Source organism: Pan paniscus, chromosome 14 (genome assembly GCF_029289425.2).
Source record: "Pan paniscus chromosome 14, NHGRI_mPanPan1-v2.0_pri, whole genome shotgun sequence".
NCBI classification, from domain to species: domain Eukaryota; kingdom Metazoa; phylum Chordata; class Mammalia; order Primates; family Hominidae; genus Pan; species Pan paniscus.
Genome location: NC_073263.2, coordinates 20719019 through 20738695, shown reverse-complemented (window position 1 = coordinate 20738695; position 19677 = coordinate 20719019). Strand labels below are relative to the sequence as shown.

General features: G+C 44.1%; 1 protein-coding gene and 1 pseudogene across 1 annotated transcript; both read left to right on the top strand.

The window, feature by feature from the left end:
- The first annotated feature begins 3918 nt into the window (after positions 1-3918).
- Positions 3919-5636, top strand: LOC100990623 (inositol-pentakisphosphate 2-kinase-like). The gene is made up of 2 exons (XM_008958539.3): positions 3919-4170; positions 5170-5636. The coding sequence occupies exons 1-2, from the start codon at positions 3919-3921 to the stop codon at positions 5473-5475; spliced, it is 558 nt and encodes a 185-aa protein (XP_008956787.2). The 3' UTR covers positions 5476-5636.
- Positions 5637-13685: 8049 nt separating this feature from the next.
- On the top strand, positions 13686-14126 carry LOC100976114 (small ribosomal subunit protein eS12-like; annotated as a pseudogene).
- The last annotated feature ends 5551 nt before the right edge of the window (positions 14127-19677 follow it).

The following is a 19677-nucleotide window of genomic DNA, read 5'->3' as shown; positions in this document are numbered from 1 at the left end:
AACAAGAGTGAAACTCCATCTCAAAATAAATAAATAAATAAAAATTTGCTATATCAAACACCATCAGTTTTTTTGTTTGTTTTGTTTTCTCCTTTTTTTTTTTTTGTAGAGATAGAGTGTCTCACTATGTTGCCGGGGCTGGTCTTGCACTCCTTGCTGAGCTCAAGCAATCCTCCCATCTCAGTCTACCAAATTGCAGTGAGCCACTATGCCCAGCCAACAGCCACTTTGGAAGACAGTTGATGGTTTCTTAGAAAACGAAACATACTGTTACTATACAATCCAGCATTTGTGCTTCTTTGTATTTACCAAAATAAATTGAAAACTTATGTCCACACAAAAACCTGCACATGGAATACAGCAGCTTTATTCACAACTGCCAAAACTTGGAAGCAACCAAGATGTCCTTCTGTAGGTGAATGGATAAACTGTGGTTCATCCAGACAATGGGATGTTATTCAGTGTTAGAATGAACTGAGCTATTAAACCATAAAAAACATGGAGGAACCTCAAATGTATATTGTTAAGCGAAAGCAGCCAATATGCAAAGGCAACATACTGTATGATTCCAACTCTGACAACCTGGAAAGGCCAAAACTATGAATCACACAGAAAAGGTCTGTAAAAAATACACAAGAAAGAGGAATCTGAGTCCCATCAACAGGGATGGAGAAAGGAGGCGAAGCTTTACCTTCTTCCCCTCTGTATTATTTGAGTTGCTTTTTACAATGGGCATGTAATATCTTTTTCCTGTTTTAATTAAAATTAAATTAAAAATTACATTTGTAAGCTGATTTATTGCTTACAACATATTGTGGACATATGCATTTGTAATGGGAGCAGGGTATTTCATCCCAAGGATGTACCAAAAATATTAACTTAGACTCTATTTGATTTGTCTCAAATTTAAAAAATTTCAAATAAGGTGGGAGAAGTATTCTTTTTTTTTGAGACAGAGTCTCGCTCTTTCATCCAGGCTGAAATGAAGTGGTGTGATCTTGGCTCACTGCAACCTTTGTCCCCCTGGGTTCAAGTGATCCTCCTGCCTCAGCCTCCCAAGTAGCTGGGATTACAGGCATGCACCACCGTGCCTAGCTAATTTTTGTATTTTTAGTAGAGATGGGGTTTCACCATGTTGGCCAGGCTGGTCTCGAACTCCTGACCTCAGATGATCCACCCACCTAGGCCTCCCAGAGTGCTGGGATTACAGGTGTGAGCCACCATGCCCAGCCTGAGAAGTATTCTTTTACATAATCTCTGCATACTGAAACCTTCGTTCTTATCATGGACATTTTCAAATATATGCAAGAATAGAGAGAATAGTACTATGACCCTGCAGGTATCTCATCTGGCTTCAACAAGTATCAAGTAGGGGTATGTCCTGGTTCATTTCTACCCCACCTACTTTCCCAATCCCAGATTATTTTGAAGAAATCCCAGAAATAATATACTTTTATCCATAAATATTTCAGTGTCACTAAAAGATAGGATTCTTCTAAAAACATAACCAAAATAACATTATTATACATAATTTTTTAAAACATTAATCCCTTGAGATTATCAAATTGGAAATCAGTGTTTAAATGTCCAATTGTCTCATAAAACTTTTTTAGTACATTTTTTTTTCTAATCAGGATCCAAATAAGAGCCCTATGAGTCCTGGTTGATAAGCTTCTTAATTAGTTTTTTTGTAGCAGCTTGATTGAGGTATCATTTCTATTCCATAAAAGTCACCCAACTTAATTTTCTTTTAATCCATAAATTCGCCCTCCATCTCTTTTTTTCCTTGCAAATTTTCAGATGAAGAAGCCAGGTTGTTTGTCCTGTGGAGTTTTTCGGCTCCTGGACTTTACCAATGGCAGCCTCACTTCAATGCATCACTTAGCAAGTTCCCCTATATTTCCCAGAAATTGATTGAGATGCTGCGTCAGATTTAAATTTAAAACTTTTACAAAAACACTTCACCAGTGGTGGTGTGCACTTTCACACAGAACATCTGCTCGGTTTTGTGTGCTTTGTGTGTGTGTGCCATTGGGTAGATCTCACACAAGGGCGGCATGTGGTGGTACTCTCATTTTTCTGTTCTTCATTAATCAGCTGGATTACTTTGTAAATAGGAGCTGCCCCTCTGTCAGCTCTCTGATTACCCAGTAGTACAGTTCATATTGGAAGCACAGAATAAATACTTACTGCTTTCCTTTTATTTGCCGGTTTTCAAAATTAAACGTTGGTTCCTAGCATTCTTCAAGGGTGAGCAACAAAGTTGTGGTCATCATTGTTTTTAGTCTCTTTTTGAATTCATAGATTTAGAAATTTTCAAATGTTTCCTTAGCCAGTGGCACTTTCAACTCCAGCCAGGGACTCACTGACATGGGCCTGTCAGTGTCTGATGGCTTCCCTGCCGCTTGGCACAAGGAGTTGTTCCAGGCTCATTTACACCCACTCACTCTGAACCCCAATGTGTCACAGACAAAAGAAGGCAGAGGGAAACTAATAAATAAAATTTAAAAAAAAAACACAGCAGCTTAATTGGAAAAAACACTGGAGCAGGAGTCAGAATTTCTAGGTTTAAGTCCTGACTCTCTAACCTGTTAAGTATTTCATTTTAGACAATTGGTAAACTCTCTTCCTTTTTACTTTTTTCCCATTTGTACTGTTCCAACAGCAGAAACAACAACAGCAGTAATAATGATGACACCAGCCACAGTGGGGTTTTGTTGTTGTTGTTGTTGTTTTGTTTGTTTGAGACAGCGTCTTGCTCTGTCGCCCAGGCTGGAGTACAATGGCGTGATCTCAGCTCACGGCAACCTCTGCCTCCCGGGTTCAAGTGATTTTCCTGCCTCAGCCTCCTGAGTAGCTGGGATTACAGGCGTGTGCCACCACGCCCAGCTAATTTTTATATTTTTAGTAGAAACAGGGTTTCACCATGTTGGCCAGGCTAGTCTTGAACTCCTGACCTCAAGTGATTCGATTGTCTCGGCCTCCCAAAGTGCTGGGATTACAGGCATGAGCCACTGTGCCTGGCCCCAAATCTCCTTTTTTTTTTTTTTTTTTTTTTTTTTTTTGAGACAGAGTCTCGCTCTGTCCCCCAGGCTAGGTGCAGTGGCGCGATCTCAGCTCACTGCAAGCCCCGCCTCCCGGGTTCATGCCATTCTCCTGCCTCAGCCTCCCGAGTAGCTGGGACTACAGGCGCCCGCCACCACGCCCGGCTAACTTTATTTTTAGTAGAGACAGGGTTTCACCGTGTTAGCCAGGATAGTCTGGATCTCCTGACCTCGTGATCCATCCGCTTTGGCCTCCCAAAGTTCTGGGATTACAGGCGTGAGCCACTGCGCCCCGCCCAAATCTCCTTTTTAAACTATATTGGATAGTGCCAGTGAAAATAAGACTGGTGAAGATGGATTTCTGGACATAGCACTAGAAAGCATGTAGGGAAACAAGCACACCCACAGAGTGCCGTGTGGAGGGCAAATCAGCATGACCTTCCGGAAGGTCACTAGACAACTGTAGCAAACTTTAAAAATGTACATTCTGGGTCGGGCGCTGTGGTTCATGCCTGCTTCCTCTCTCTTCCTCGCACTTAAGCTACCTGGTGTGTTTGTGGATTGACTGTACTCTGTTGCCTGACTCCTCAAAGCCGAGGCCTCTGTTTGCTGCACCGCCCCTCCCTGGCCTCCAGCGCGGCACCTGCTCCATCAGAGATTTGCTGAATGGGCAAATGAGTGCACAGAGGAGTAAGTCTCTTGGTGGTAGCACCGGTGATGTTCCTTTTCTTCCTTCTAGAAGGAGGTGTGTGCTCCAGTGTGAATGTTTGTGTGACCCCAGCCCCATTCACGTGTTGAAATCCTAACCCTCAGTGTGATGGTAGCAGGAGGTGGGGCCTGTGGAAGGTGATTAGGTCATGAGGGTGGAGCCTCCATGAATAGGATTTGTGCCCTTATAAAAGAAGCCCCAAAGGGCCACAGCTTGCGAGTCGCGGCGGCAGGGTCGAGTGGCTGGCGGCAGCTGACAGGCACTCCTCTCCCGATGGCAGCGCCTGGTGCCCAGCGAGGCGGGCAGCCACCAGCTCGCGTTCCCGCGCCCCAGCTCGCGTTCCCGCGTCCCAGCCCGCGAGGCGCCAGGGCTGCGCCAGGGCATGGAAGAGGGGCTAATGGACGCGAATTAATGAGGGTACCTACCACACGTGCAGCGCTGTGTCTCGCTGAGTTTTCTGAAGTTTCCTCCAAATAGGAAGAAGACCTCGGAAGAGATATTTCAGCACCTGCAGCACATAATGGACTTTGGCAAAAATGTCATGAAGGAGTTTTTGGGGGAGAACTATGTTCATTGTGGGGAAGTTGTTCAGCCACCTTTAGAGTTTGTGAAACAGCTTCGTTTAAAGATACAATCTGGGCCGGGCACAGTGGCTCACGCCTGTAATCCCAGCATTTTGGGAGGCTGAGGTGGGTGGATCATGAGGTCAGGAGTTCCAGAACAGCCTGGCCAATATGGTGAAACCCCCGCCTGTACTAAAAATATAAAAGTTAGCCGGGCGTGGTGGTGTGCGCCTGTAGTCCCAGCTACTCGGGAGGCTGAGGCAGAAGAATCGCTTGAACCCGGGAGGCAGAGATTGCAGTGAGCCGAGATTGCGCCACTGCACTCCAGCCTGGGCGACACAATGAGACTCCATCTCAAAAAAAATTAAAAAATAAAAATAAAATAAAGATACAATCTGAAAGACCAGAGTCTCACTGTGACAAGGACCTGGACACTCTCAGTGGTTACACTATGTGCCTTCTCCATTTAACCAGACTTCAGACCTACCACTTTGCAGAGCACCATCGGCCAATTCTGTGTGTAGAGATTAAGCCAAAACGTGGGTTTATTCCTTTCTCGAGTGATGTCACGCATGACTGTCTGTCGTTACTGTGACAGACCTTTTTTTTGAAACCGAGTTTCGTTCTTGTTGCCCAGGCTGGAGTACAATGGCATAATCTGGGCTCACTGCAAGCTCTGCCTCCCCAGTTCAAGCCATTCTTCTGCCTCAGCCTCCCAAGTAGCTGGGATTACAGGCACCTGCCACCATGCCCAGGTAATTTTTGTATTTTTAGTAGAGATGGGGTTTCACCATGTTGGCCAGGCTGGTCTCGAACTCCTGACCTCAAGTGATCCACCCTCCTCGGCCTCAAGGTGCAGCAGTACTGCATCGCCATGACTGCCAAGGACTGCTCCATCATGATCGCACTCTCCCCGTGTCTGCAGGATGTCAGATCTGATCAAAGGCCTGTCATCCCTTCATCGAGGCCCAGGTTTGCTTTCTCCATGTCTGTGGTGGACCTTGACCTCAAGCCCTACGAGAGCATTCCCTATCAGTATAAACTGGATGGCAAGATCATCAACTACTATTCAAAGACTGTACGTGCCAAAGACAACACCATGATGTCGACTCGGTTCAAGGAAAGTGAAGATTGCACATTAGTTCTCCACAAGATCTAACTTTTTCCCTGCAGTGTCTTTGAAACTTGAACATAGAATGTGAAGGTTGAATGATAGAGCTATTTTCTGTTGGGTTGGGTGACCTTTGGTTGTGAACGTTTTTGCTTTTAACCCCTGTTGAGGTGGGATTGCCTCTTGGAGACATGCAATTGAAGAGCACTAGAAACATCTTCCTGGAAAAGAAATGTAGGACATGAGTGCTGTGTCCCGGGAAGCTGCTCTCATTCTTAAAATGGAAGTGTCCGTTAAGCCCTGGGAAGACCTTCTGGGTAGTTCTTCCTTCCCAACCAGTGCTCGTCTCTGATTATCTAATGCAAAAAGCCTTATTCTAAGACCTAAGGTTTGATCTGCTACCACCAGCCTCCTAACATAGAAAACTTGACTTGTCACATACGTTTTACAGTTTGGACTTTTAAGAAAACATGGATACTACTGGAACTTTCCCCAGCTGAGTTACATGGTCACTTTTTCAGTGCAAGCCACATATCAACACAGGTTTTTAGGTGGTACCTTGCTGCAGAGCATGACCTCACAGTCATGCAGATGCCAGTTCTGAGCAATGTAGACTCAGGGTCCCTGTGGAGGTGCTGAAGCCCACGGCTCCAGGTGGGGCAGCAGGGAGTGCGAGACTCAGGTCAGGATGGACACCACTCATGCGAGCATTGACCAATTTTTTTGCTTTACGATTTTATCTTTCACATGAGGGGGAGATGAGGTGTTCTTTCCCACTGGAAATTGCTGCTGTAGAAGCTGGAGGTGGAGCTGTGACTGGCTGAGCTGCTGTGTCCGGGCAGGACAGTGTGCCCTGACAGCTCACTGCTTTCCTGACACTCCGGTGTTTGGGGTGGTTGAGGAGCTAGTTTTCTCTTCCTCCCAGACCAAGTTCCTCCCTCAGGTTTGCCTTGAAACAAGTTGCGTTTTGGGGCCCCATGGCCTCTCCCTGTCAGGCTGCCACAGGCCCTGCTTCCGGAAGGTGAACAGCTCCTGTCTGCTGCCGAGAGGTTTCTCGTTGGGGTCACCAAAGTGTGCCCGGCTGCTATGAAAAACGTTGGGAAACTTGGTTTCAGTTTTTTACTCTAGGCTAGGTTGTACAGACTGATTATTTATATCATCGTTTTGAGGGACTAGTGGAGGCTTATTGTAACATATAATATTAGTGAAACCATGGAATTATATGAAAATGATACATGAGAAATAAGGAAGCTATTTTGCTGATTGTAAATTTGGGGGGGGGAAATTTTGTGATAACTTGAGAATTATACTTGTTTGAATAAATAAAATAAAAAAAGAGGACCCCAGAGACCCTCACTTCTTTGGCCATGTGAGGACACAGTGAGGAGAGGGCTGTCTAGGAACCAAGAAGTGGACCCTCACCAGGCATGGAATCTGCCAATCAATGCCTTGCTCTTGGACTTCCCAGCCTCCAGTAATGCCAGAAATAATTTTCTTGTGTTTATTTTGTTATAACAACCAAATGGACAAACACATACTTTCCTTCATTTTCCAAAATGTTTTACAATGATTATATATTACCATTATAATAATTTTTTCAAGACAGAATAAAGGTACTGTTTGCCTGGGCTGCGAGAACAAAGTGCCATTGTACACGAGGTAGCTTAAGCAACGTTTATTTCCCCCACAGTTCTGGAGGCTGGAAGTCCAAGATCAAAGTATGGGCAGGGTTGACTCCTGCGGCTGGGAGGGGAATCCGTTCTAGGCTTCTCCCCCAGCTTCTGGTGGTTGCTGGTAACCTTCGGTGTTGCTCAGCTTGTACAAACATCACCCTGTCTCTGCCTATCTTTGTCCAAATAGCCTCTTTGTTGTTGTTGTTGTTGTTTGAGTCAGAGTCTCACTCTGTTGCCCAGGCTGGAGTGCAGTGGGGTGATCTCGGCTCACTGCAACCTCCACCCCGGGGCTCAAGCAATTCTCGTGTCTCAGCCTGCCAAGTGCGCCACCATGCCTGGCTAATTTTTTTGTATTTTTAATAGAGATGGAGTTTCACCATGTTGGTCAGGCTGGTCTCGAACTCCTGACCTCAGGTGATCCGCCTGCCTCGGCCTCCCACAGTGCTGGGATTACAGGTGTGAGCCACCGTGCCCGGCCCAAATATCCCCTTCTTATAAGGACACCAGTCATATTGGATTGACCTCATTTTTTCTTGATTACCTCTGCAAAGACCCCATTTCCAAAAGAGGTCACATTCTGAACTTACTGGACATTAGAACTCCAACCTTTTTGGGAACACAGTTGAATCTCTAACAAAGATATTTCCTTAAATTGAGAAAAAAATGATAGATTTCTGACATTTAATTGTCAGAAATGTGTGGAATTTTAACCTGTGCATGAAAATAAGACATTTCCCTGGAAACATGAACAAGTTTTCTTAAGACTGATGCTTTCACTAATGTCTAAAGCTGTCTGAGAAGATTTGGGTCACAAATTCAGGACAGCATGACAGGAAAGCACATCTTTTCAGACGATGCTTTTCCATTTGCTTTAATTCTCCACCACTGAAGCATCCCGTGCCTGCGGGATGGGCCTCGCTTTCTCTGAGAAGAGCTGAGCCAGGTCACCACCAGAAGGGCCCTCCTGTGCCGTGGGGGCATCAAGGTGTCCAGGAAGCTGGGAGTCCTCAGCAGTCAGTACTTGTCCCTGCACCGCAGCGAGGAGAGGCTTGCTCTGGAAGAGCTACTTGACCTTATTAATGCTTTCCCAGCTAGGGCTGCTGGGAAAACCTTTCTTTTTTCCTTTAGAAGATGCTTTCGTTTTCAAGAAAATGTCCTTAATATTACATAAATACAGACACAGGCACACATGCCGGTATCTATCTTGAAGTTATCAATACATGCGTATTATCTATTTATTTATTTTTTAGAGATGGAGTCTTCCTCTGTCACCCAGGCTGGAGTGCAGTGCCACAATCACGACACACTGTGGCTTCCAACTCCGGGGCTCAAGATCCTCCCACCTCAGCCTCCCAAGTAGCTGGGACTACTGGCACGCACCACCATGCTGGGCTTATTTTTTATTTTTATTTTTTAGACACGCGGTCTTACTTTGCTGCCAGGCTGGTCTCAAAGTCTTGGCCTCAAGCAGTTCTCCCACCTCAGCCTCTCAAAGAGTTGGGTTTACAGGTATGAGCCACCGCTCGGCCTTAAATGTATAATTTTATATAATAAATAACATACATATATAACCTTTTCTACAAATATAGAATGAAACTAACTTTTGGTAATCTCCTTTTTAAAAAACTTTTCTTTTCTTTTCTTTTTTTTTGAAACGGAGTTTCGTTTTGTTGCCCAGGCTAGAGTGCAGGCTGGAGTGCAATGGCATAATCTCGGCTCACTGCAAGCTCTGCCTCCCCAGTTCAAGCCATTCTCCTGCCTCAACCTCCCAAGTAGCTGGGATTACAGGTGCCTGCCACCATGCCCAGGTAATTTTTGTATTTTTAGTAGAGATGGGGTTTCACCATGTTGGCCAGACTGGTCTTGAACTCCTGACTTCAAGTGATCTGCCCTCCTTAGCCTCCCAAAGTGCTGGGATTACAGGCGTGATTAAAAAAACTTTTCATTAGAGTATAACATACTACAAAAATAAAAATAAAAAATAAACATAGTAACCTCCTGTTTACACAATATATAAAAAACATTTTGGGGGTTTTGTTTGTCTGTGTGTGTGTTTGTTTGTTTCTTTTGTTTTGTTTCAGACAGGGTCTCACTCTCACCCAGGCTGGAGTACAGTGGCACGATCTCAGCTCACTGCAACCTCCGCCTCCCACCTCAGCCTCCGGAGTAGCTGGTACCACAGGCATGCACCACCACGCCGGACTAATTTTTTGTATCTTTAGTAGAGACGGGTTTCACCATGTTGCCCAGTCTGGTATCGAACTCCTGAGCTCAAGTAATCTGCCCAACTTGGCCTCCCAAAGTGCTGGGATCACAGGCGTAAGCCACCGCACCCCTCCTAACAAGCATATTGACATGTCATTAAATCTGCTATAGCATGATGTTTTATAATTCTGTAGTATTCCACTTTGTGCACATACCACCTTTCTAGGCTTCTTCAATTGCCTAAGGTCAAACAACTTTCTGAACAGCTGCCATGAATTTCATTTCATCAGCTGGACCTGTGGCTGAAGGTCCCGTATCTTCTTCCACACCAGTGTATCCAAATTTGTGGTTCTTAGGACTACCTGTATCAGGATCACCTGGAACTCTAAACAAGCATGTAGATTTTTGGGGTTCCCACCTGAGCCTTATTGAACAAGCATGCCAGGGTTTGGGACCCAAAAATCTTTATTATAAGCAAATGTGTCTTGGAAATTCTTTTGAGCATTAAAGTCCACTGGCCTTTTGGCATTTTCATGTGAGCATTCCTCCTTGGGGTCTCACCATCTGAAATGATTGAGGTGGTGTCCCACTTGCTTTCATGTTCCTCAGCAGCACCTAGATTGAAGGGTCTCTCTGTCTAATGGGAGGTTGTGTGGGAAGAGAAGCCGGGCTGTAACACCTACTGAGCATCCTTGAGCAAGCCACTTTCATGCCACAGAGCCTTAATTTTCTTATGGCAAAACCATGATGGTGAAAATAATGATCTTACAGCAATACTACAAAGACCACAGGAGAAATGTCTATGAAAGTCTCTCTGCACAACAAAACTTGCTCTAAAATATTATTCTTGTTGTTATTGTTATTACTCACAGCCCAACCCTTTCCCCTCTCCACTAAGGGGGTCCTGGTTAATGGTTGCTTCTAGACTGATGAAGTCTCATATGATAGCCACTAGCCACGTGCCACACGTGGCGTTTGTTTGCTTAAAATGTGGCTAGTCTGGATTTTATTATAGATGTGCTATAGGTTAAAATATATATCAGATTTTGAAGACTTAATACAAAAAACAGGAAGTAAATTAATACTTTTTTGGATATTGATTACATGTTGAAATGATAATTTAGGTTAAATAAAGTATATCCCTAAAATTAATCTCACTCTTTTTCTCCTTTTTAAAAAATGGCTTAATGGGCCGGGCGCAGTGGCTCACGCCTGTAATCCCAGCACTTTGGGAGGTCGAGGTGGGTGGATCACCTGAGGTCAGGAGTTCGTGACCAGCCTGGCCAACATAGTGAAACCCCAACTCTACTAAAAATACAAAAATTTGGCCGGGCGCGGTGGCTCATGCCTGTAATCCCAGCACTTTGGGAGGCTGAGGCGAGTGGATCATTTGAGGTCAGGAGTTCGAGACCAGCCTGACCAACATGGTGAAACTCCATCTCTACTAAAAATACAAAAATTAGCTGGGCATGGTGGCAGGCGCCTGTAATCCCAGCTACTCGGGAGGCTGAGGCAGGAGAATGGCTTGAACCTGGGAGGCGGAGGTTGCAGTGAGCTGAGGTCACGCCACTGCACTCCAGCCTGGGCGACAGAGCAAGACTCCATCTCAAAAAAAAATAAATAAATAAGGAGAAGGAGAAATGTGTTGACTTGAAGGAGAAATTGGTTCAAGAGAAGGAGAAATAATTGGTCCAAGAGAAAGGGTAATGTTATGATTACATGGGGAGTTTACCTAAATTTCAGGCAGCATGGCTGGCAACCCATGGAATTATAGAAAGCATTTGCCCCAAGAGTTACTAGGAGAGGGTGGAGAGAGTATACAGAGTGCCAGGCTGCATTAAGTCATTTTAAGGAAATCACAGGCTGCAGAGTAGCAAACATCACCAGGGAGCAGGGAAGGTGAGAGGCAGGCTGTGATTAAGGCCAGAGTCCAGCACATGGGCATTATCATGCCAACAGGTGTGAAGATAGCTGTAATTTACTTCATTCATTCATTCATTCAAGGCAGAGTTTCACTCTTTTGCCCAGGCTGGAGTGCAGTGGCATGATCACAGCTCACTGAAGCCTTGACCTCCTAGGTTCAAGTTATTCTCCCACCTCAGCCTCCTGAGTAGCTGGGACTACAGGCATGTACCACCATGCCTAGCTAATGTTTAAAAAATGCTTTATGGAGATGGGTCTCACTATGTTGCCCAGGATGGTCTCGAACATTTCTCCTGCCTTGGCCTCCCAAAGTGCTGGGATTATAGGAGCAAGCCACCATATCTGGCCTTGTAATTTACTTTAAAATATTTCAGTTGTCCAGGCATGGTGGCTTACTGCTGTAACCTCAACACTTTGGGAAGCTGAGGGGGGAGAATCACTTGAGCCCATAAGTTTAAGGTTACAATGAGGTATGATTGTGCTACTGCCCTCCAGCCTGGGCAACATGGTGAGACCCTGTCTTAAAAAAAAAAAAAAGGCTGGGCACGGTGGCTTATGCCTACATTCTCAGCACTTTGGGAGGCTGAGGCAGGAGGATCGCTTGAGGCAGAAGTTCAAACCTGCCATAAAGAGGTCTCTAGAATCAAAATATTTTAAAAATAAAAAACAAAATAAATAAAATACTTCAGTCAACCTTGTGATATCATGTGTGTGCCAATCGGATTCAAATTTAATTATAAGAAGTTCTAACTAACAGTGTGCTATCAGCATAAAAGGAATGAACTACAGATACACACAGTAACATGCCTGAATCTCAAAATGCAGTATGCTAAGCGAAAGAAGCTAGACCCAAAAAGCTACATGCTGTATGATTTCATTAGTATGACATTCAGGGAAAGGCAAAACTATAAAGGTAGAAAACAGATCAGTGGTTGTCAAGGGCTGAAAGTCGGGGCAGTTATTTACTACAAAGTGGCGTGATGGAACATTTTATTTATAAAGCTGTAACATTTAAATATCCTAATGACAAATGGCTTTCCAGAAAGGTAGTCCAAACCTTCAGGACTAACGTATGAGAGTGGCAGCCTCATTTGCCAGCATTAAATGTTCTTCCTTGTTTACAAAAATTACTATATTTTGTTAAATGATTCTTTTTTTTTTTTTTTTTTTTTGAGACAGGGTCTTGTTCTGTCATCCAGGCTAGAGTACAGTGGCACTATCTTGGCTCACTGCAAGCTCTGCCTCCCAAGCTCAATCGAGTTTCCCACCTCAGCCTTCCAAGTAGCTGGGACTACAGGTGGGCATTACCACACCAGGCTGATTTCTGTATTTTTTGTAGAGACAGGGTTTCACTGTGTTGCCCAGGCTGGTCTCAAACTCCTGGGCCCAAGTGATCTGCCCACCTCGGCCTCACAAAGTACTAGGATTACAGGCATGGGACATTTTTTATCAAGGGAAATGCTGTGTGTCTTGATTTTGGTGCCTAACAGTATGTATTTGCCAAAGCTCATAGAATTATATGCAAAAAAAGTGAATTTTACCATATGTAAATTATATTTCAATAAACTTTAGAAAAAGACTGCACAGTCCACTGTTAACAGATAACTTTTGGCACATTTAAATTTTAGAGTTTATTTGAGCATTCATCAATTCATGAATTGGACAGCATGAAACCATAAGCGGCTTAGCATTCCCCTGGGAGGGGTGGCAGAGGAAACCTCTATAAAGTGTTCCAGGAAGCAAGACAAAGAAAGCATATCTGATTGGTTAAAGTGTAAAGGCCCTAGTTAGAGGTTAGTTGGTGGTTTCTGATTGGTTAAGTCTCTAGTTCTCTTTCACTCTTTACATTGGGCTTCTGTTTGCTTAGTAGGAACTTAAACTGCTAAGACCCCTCCCCCCCACAATCTAATGGCCTCCCAATTAGAACATTTTTAATACCACATTTCACTGTAGGTAAATTTTACCCCCAAAAAAATCCCGGCCGGGCGCAGTGGCTCACGTCTGTAATCCCAGCACTTTGGGAGGCTGAGGCAGGTGGATCACGAGGTCAGGAGTTCAAGACCAGCCTGGCCATATGGTGAAACCCTGTCTCTACTAAAAATACAAAAATTAGCAGGGCATGATGGCGCATGCCTGTAATCCCAGCTACTCGGGAGGCTGAGGCAGGAGAATCACTTGAACCTGGAAGGCAGAGATTGCAGTGAGCCGAGATTGCGCCACTGCACTCCAGCCTGGGCGACAAAGCAAGACTCCATCAAAAAAGAAAAAAAGACTGATGAATGGGTGGATGGAGGGATTAGTGGATAGATGTGAGATGATATAAATACAGCAAAACCAGAACCAAGGTCTGCGGTTCTCAAAGTGATGTGCAGGAACCAACAGCATCTGTATCACCTAGAAACTTACTAGAAATGCACTCTTTCCCTGCCGCTGCCGAGTCAAGCGGAGGCGGAGGCTTGGGTGAGATCAAGATTGGGCTTCACCGGTAACCCACCGCCATGGCCAAGGAAGGCATTGCTGCTGGAGGTGTAATGGACGTTAATACTGCTTTACAAGAGGTGCTGAAGACCACCCTCATCCACGATGGCCTAGCACGTGGAATTCACGAAGCTGCCAAACCCTTAGACAAGGGCCAAGCCCATCTTTATGTGCTTGCATCCAACTGTGATGAAACTGTGTATGTCAAGTTGGTGGAAGCCATTTGTGCTAAACACCAAATCAACTTCATTAAGGTTGATGACAACAAGAAAGTAGGGGAATGGGTAGGTCTCTGTAAAACTGACAGAGAGGGGAAACCCCGTAAAGTGGTTGGTTGCAGTTGTGTAGTAGTTAAGGACTATGGCAAGGAATCTCAGGCCAAGGATGTCCCTCGAAGAGTACTTCAAATGCAAGAAATGAAGAAATAAATCTTTGGCTCAGAAAGAAAGAAGGAAGGAAGGAAGGAAGCTAACTAACTTACTAGAAATGCACATTTTGCCACGTGCGGTGGCTCATGCCTCTAATCCCAGCACTTTGGGAGGCTGAGGTAGGCGGATCACTTGATCTCAGGACTTTGAAAGCAGTCTGGGCAACATGGCGAGACCCTGTCTCTACCAAAAATACAAAACATTAGCTGGGCATGGTGGTGCGGGCCTGTGGTACCAACTACTCAGGAGGCTGAGGTGGGAGGATGGCTTGAGCCTGGGGAAGCAGAGGTTGCAAGGAGCCAAGATGGTGCCACTGCACTCCGGCCTGGGTGGCAGAGTGAAACTCCGTCTATCTCAAAATAATAGTAGCAATAAGAATAATAAAACTTCAAACAAAAATGCACATTTTCAGGTCAGACCCACTGAATCAGAGACTCTGGGGGAGGCCCAGCAATATGTGTTTTGACCAGCTTTCCAGGTGATTCTGGTACTAGTTAAAATTTGAGAATTCTTGATGTAGCTGGTGGCATATTGGTGTTCATTGTCAAGTTTGCTGTTGAATTTTTGTAATAAAATGTTGGGGCAGAGAGAAGAATGCATAGTGCAGGAGTGGTCAGCTAGCATCACATCAGAGGGAAGATCCTTTTCAGGTGGTTATGACTGGTCCCTCTGTTCTCTGTCTCCATCAGCAACCTCAACTTCTCTAACAAGCATACTAGGTATCAAAAATGGGCTTTTATTGATGAAAATAGTGTCTTGTTATTTGGCAAGATAAATGATAGAAATAGGGCACCATTTGGTGAAATTAAAGACATTTGAGTATGGATTGGTCTCTTGCAAAGAGTGGAGAGGCCTGCAAACTGTACTTTTGGGGTCTGGCCTGAGTTGTGAGGGTTACTCAGCCCAGGGGCCAACCTTTGCATCCTAGGAATGTTGTTGCAACTACCACAGCAAGGGTCTGGACAGAGCAACAAAAAAGAGAGAGTGCTAGAACTTCTTTAAGCTTACAGAATAGGTTTTATGAACTGTTTTGTGCTTGCTTTGCTAATAAATGTCTGTCTAATAACTATCTGTGTGTGTGTGTCTGAATTTGGGCTGAGACTTGCTTTCCTTATAAGCTGGTAGTGAGATACGGGAGAATAGGTAATCCTAATCACTTCAGAATTCTTTGGCAGTTACCATTACCTACCAAAATGAACCTAGGAGCTCTAGGATCTAGATAAGTCAATTATAACAGTAGAAAACAGATTATTTGATATCCAATTAGTTTTGGAAAATTCTTGTGGTTGCTTCACCAGAAGTTCAGCTGTTTACTGCTACTACTTTTAAAATCCGTTTTGTTGTTGTTGTTGTTGTTGTTGTTTTTGACACAGGGTCTCGCTCTGTCACCCAGGCTGGAGTACAGTGGCACAATCTCAGCTCACTGCAACCTCCACCTCCTAGGCGATTCTCCTGCCTCAGCCTCCCAAGTAACTGGGATTACAGGCACCCACGACCATGCCCGGCTAATTTTTGTATTTTTAATAGAGACAGGGTCTCGCTATGTTGGCCAGGCTGGTCTTGAACTGGCCTCAAGTGATCTGCCTGCCTTGGCCTCCCAAAGTGCTGGGATTACAGGCATGAGCCACCATGCCTGTCCTAAAATCCCTTTTTAAGCATTGACTGCAAAAATATATGGCTTTGGGGGTTTTCTGTTTTGTTTTGTTTTGTTTTTTAATCTGGTTAGGATTTATTAAAGCTGTCTTTTGTTAGCCAGACTTCTCCTTTTTTCCAAATTTTTGAAAAATATTTACTGATTACTCCAGAAATGTCATTGCATTTGGAAGGAAACCAAATGACCTGCCATATATTGTAATCATGGCTAATATTCACTTCTACATTAAGCTTTTTACCATGCTGCCCCTTCATGAAAGGGACACAAGTCTAGGGATTTCTAGCTGAAATTCAGCATTCTCTTTTGTTATGAATGTAGGCAGCACATCCAAGTATATTAGCAGTACCTGTGACTTTGTCTCCCAGAGAAATCGTAGATATTTTCATATGACATTATAATTGTTGTAGTTATTCTTCAAATACCATTTATGGTTAATCTTACTTCAAAACTATGGAAGTTGCTAGATCTCCCATCAGATCCTAATGCATGAATAAAGAAATACACACACACACATATCACTACATAACCAGATTTTTAAAATGTATGAAGATATGGTTTGGCTGTGTCCCCACCCAAATCTCATTTTGAATTGTAGTTCCCATAATCTCCATGTGTCCTGGGAGGGACCAAGTGGAGGTAATTGAATCATGGGGGTGGTTTCCCTCATTCTGTTCTTGTGATAGTGAGTTCTCACGAGATCTGATGGTTTATGAGGGGCCTCCCCCTTCGCTGGAACTCATTCTCCTTCCTGCCACCCTGTGAAGAAGGACGTTTTTTTCCCCTTTCACCGAGGTTGTAAGTTTCCTGAGGTCTCCCCTGTCATGCTGAACTGTGAGTTAATTAAACCTCTTTCTTTTTTAAATTACCCAGCCTCGGGTATGTCTTTATGGGCAGCGGGAGAATGGACTAATACACATGGTCGTGGTTATTTCAATAACATTGGTTTCCTTTGTAATCATATGTATTTTATTTTATGCATTAGAAAATCTTCTGAGAAGCGTCCACAGACTTCCCTGGACTGTCAAAGGGGTTCATGGCTCAGAAAAGATTGAGAATCCCTGCCTAGCCAGACTGAGAGGTGTTTTGCTGAAATTTATTTCAGAAGCATGTAAAGATTGGAAACTCCTCTTAAGGATCTGCCAGATAGACTTCAGCAATTATTCTGAATTCAGAGGAGTTGGATGAAGGGATGATGGCAAAGTGCAGGACAATGGAAAACAACAGTTGCTCAAGAAACCAGACCAGAAGAGGAGGCATCTGCCTCAGTTCTTTTCTGTCACCTCCCTCAATGTTCCACCGTGCCTCCCATCTGGACCTGGTGATTTGCTAGTATTTCGTTGTTACAGTAATATCCTTTTCTATTAAAAGAGAATAATCCTCAAATTCCTCACTTTTGGTATGAGCCTCAGTATTTTTGTGGTACCAAAACAAGAGTAGATTTTCCACAAATGTATTGCATAGTTTTCACTGAAGTTCACCTTAGCCGATCACACAGAAATGCATGATAAACTGCTCCTGGGCTGGGCAAGGTGGCTCATGCCTATAATCCCAGGTATGGGCTTCGGAAGGCCGAAGCAGGAGGGCTGCTTAAGCCCAGGAGTTCCAGACCAGCTTGGGCAACATAGTGAGACCCCCATCTCATTTAATAAATAAATAAACCCTGCTTCTCCTTTGCTGGCTGTACAACCTAACTGGAAGCTTTTCCACGCTCAAGATGAACATAATGTGTGTAATAAAAGGAAGGAGAGGAGAGGAAGAAGAGGAGAAGAAGAAGAAGGAAAGAAAAAGAGGCCGGGTGCAGGGGCTCCCGCCTGTAATTCCAGCACTTTGGGAAGCCAAGGCGGGCAGATCACAAGGTCAGGAGTTCAAGACCAGCCTGGCCAAGAAACCAGCCTGGCCAATATGGTGAAACCTTGTCTCTACTAAAAATACAAAAAGTAGCCAGGAGTGGTGGTGGGTGCCTGTAATCCCAGCTACGCGGGGGGCTGAGGCAGAATTGTTTGAACTCAGGAAGCAGATGTTGCAGTGAGTGGAGATCGCACCATTTACTTCAGCCTGGGTGACAGAGCGAGATTCCAACAAAAGAAAAGAAAAGAAGAGAGAGAGAGAAAGAAAGAAAGAAAGTCCTGTTAACTTTATTAAATGCATTTTAAATTAAAGGTGCTTGCTGATTGACACCCTCTGATTAACTTTTATTTACTACAGTAAGAACATTTAACATGAGCTGTACTCTTAGCAGATTTTCAAGCATGCAATACAGTATTGTTAACCACGGGCACAATGTTGTACAGCAGATCTCTAGAACTCAGTCATCCTGCATAACTGAAACTTTATACCCTTCGAAGGGCAACTCCACATCTCCTCCTCCTGCAGCTCCTGGCAACCACCATTCTACTCTCCACTGCTTTTTTTTTTTTTGAGATGAAGTCTTGCTCTGTCACCCAGGCTGGAGTGCAGTGGCACAATCTCGCCTCACTGCAACCTCCGCCTCCTGGGTTCAAGCGATTCTCCTGCCTCAGCCTCCCAAGTAGCTGGGATTACAGACACCCGCCACCGGGCCTGGCTAATTTTTATATTTTTAGTAGAGACAGGGTTTCACCATGTTGGCCAGGCTGGTCTTGAACTCCTGACCTCAGGCAATCCGCCTGCCTCCGGCTCCCAAAGTGCTGGGATTACAGGCGTGAGCCACCGTGCCCACCCCTCTACCCTCCACTTCTACAAGTTTGACCATTTTAGATCCCTCATGTTGTAGAATCATGCCACATTTATCCTTCTGTGACCAGCTTGTTTCTCTTCGCTTCATGTCCTCAAGCTTCATCCATATTGTCATACATTGCAGGATTTCCTTCTTTTTAAAGGCTGAGTGATATTGCATTGTATGTGTGGATCATACTTTATTTATCCATCCATTCATTGATGGACATCAGGTTGTTTCCACATCTTTTTGTTGTTGTTGTTTGTTTGTTTTGTTGGTTGTTTTATTTTTGAGAGAGGGGTCTTGCTATATTGCCAAGGCTGTTCTCGTCCTACTGGGTTCAAGCAATTCTCTGGTCTCAGCCTCCCGAGTAGCTGGGATGACAGGCACTGGCCACCATGCCCGGCTCTTTCTCCATCTTGGCTTTTGTGAATAGAGCTGCCATAATGTAAGAGAGCAAATATTTCTTCAAGATCCTAATTTTAACTCTTTAGGATAAATATCCAAAAGTGGAACTGCTGAGTTATATGGTGGTTCTATTTTTAATTTTTTGAGAAACTCCATATGATTTTCCATAGTGGCTACACTATTTTACATTCCCACCAACAGTGTGGAACAGTTCCAATTTCTCCACATCCTTGCTAATACTTATCTTTTTATCTTTTAAAAAATAGACATTTTTAGCCAAGTGCTGAGGCTCAAGCCTGTAATCCCATCATTTTGCGAGGCCAAAGGAAGAGGATAGCTTGAGATCAGGAGTTCAAGATCAGCCCTGGCAACATAGTAAGACCCTGGTCTATACAAAACAAAAGAAATTAGCTGGGTGTGGTTGAGGCTGCAGTGAGCCAAGACTGCACTACTGCACTCTAGCCTGGGCAACAGAGTAAGACCCTGTCTCAAAAATTAACATAAATAAATAAATAAATAAATAACCATTCTAACAGCTGCCAGGTGATATCTTACCGTAATTTTGGTTTTCATTTCCCTGATGATTAGTGATGTTGAGCATCTTTTTATGCACCTGTTGGCCATTTGTATGTCTTCTTTGGAGAAATGTCTATTCATGTTTTTTTGGCCATTTGAAAATTAGGTTATTTGTTTTTTTGTTATTGTGTTGAAGATGTTTCTTAAATATTTTTTATATTAACCCCTTATCAAATACATGGTTTGCAAATATTTTCTCCTATTCCATAG

Bases quoted from the DNA above. Each gene is read 5' to 3' on its own strand.
- LOC100990623 (XM_008958539.3), top strand. From the start codon at position 3,919: ATGAATAGGATTTGTGCCCTTATAAAAGAAGCCCCAAAGGGCCACAGC. The intron at 4,171-5,169 runs GTACCTACCACA...CTCGGCCTCAAG, and splicing joins ATGGACGCGAATTAATGAGG to GTGCAGCAGTACTGCATCGC.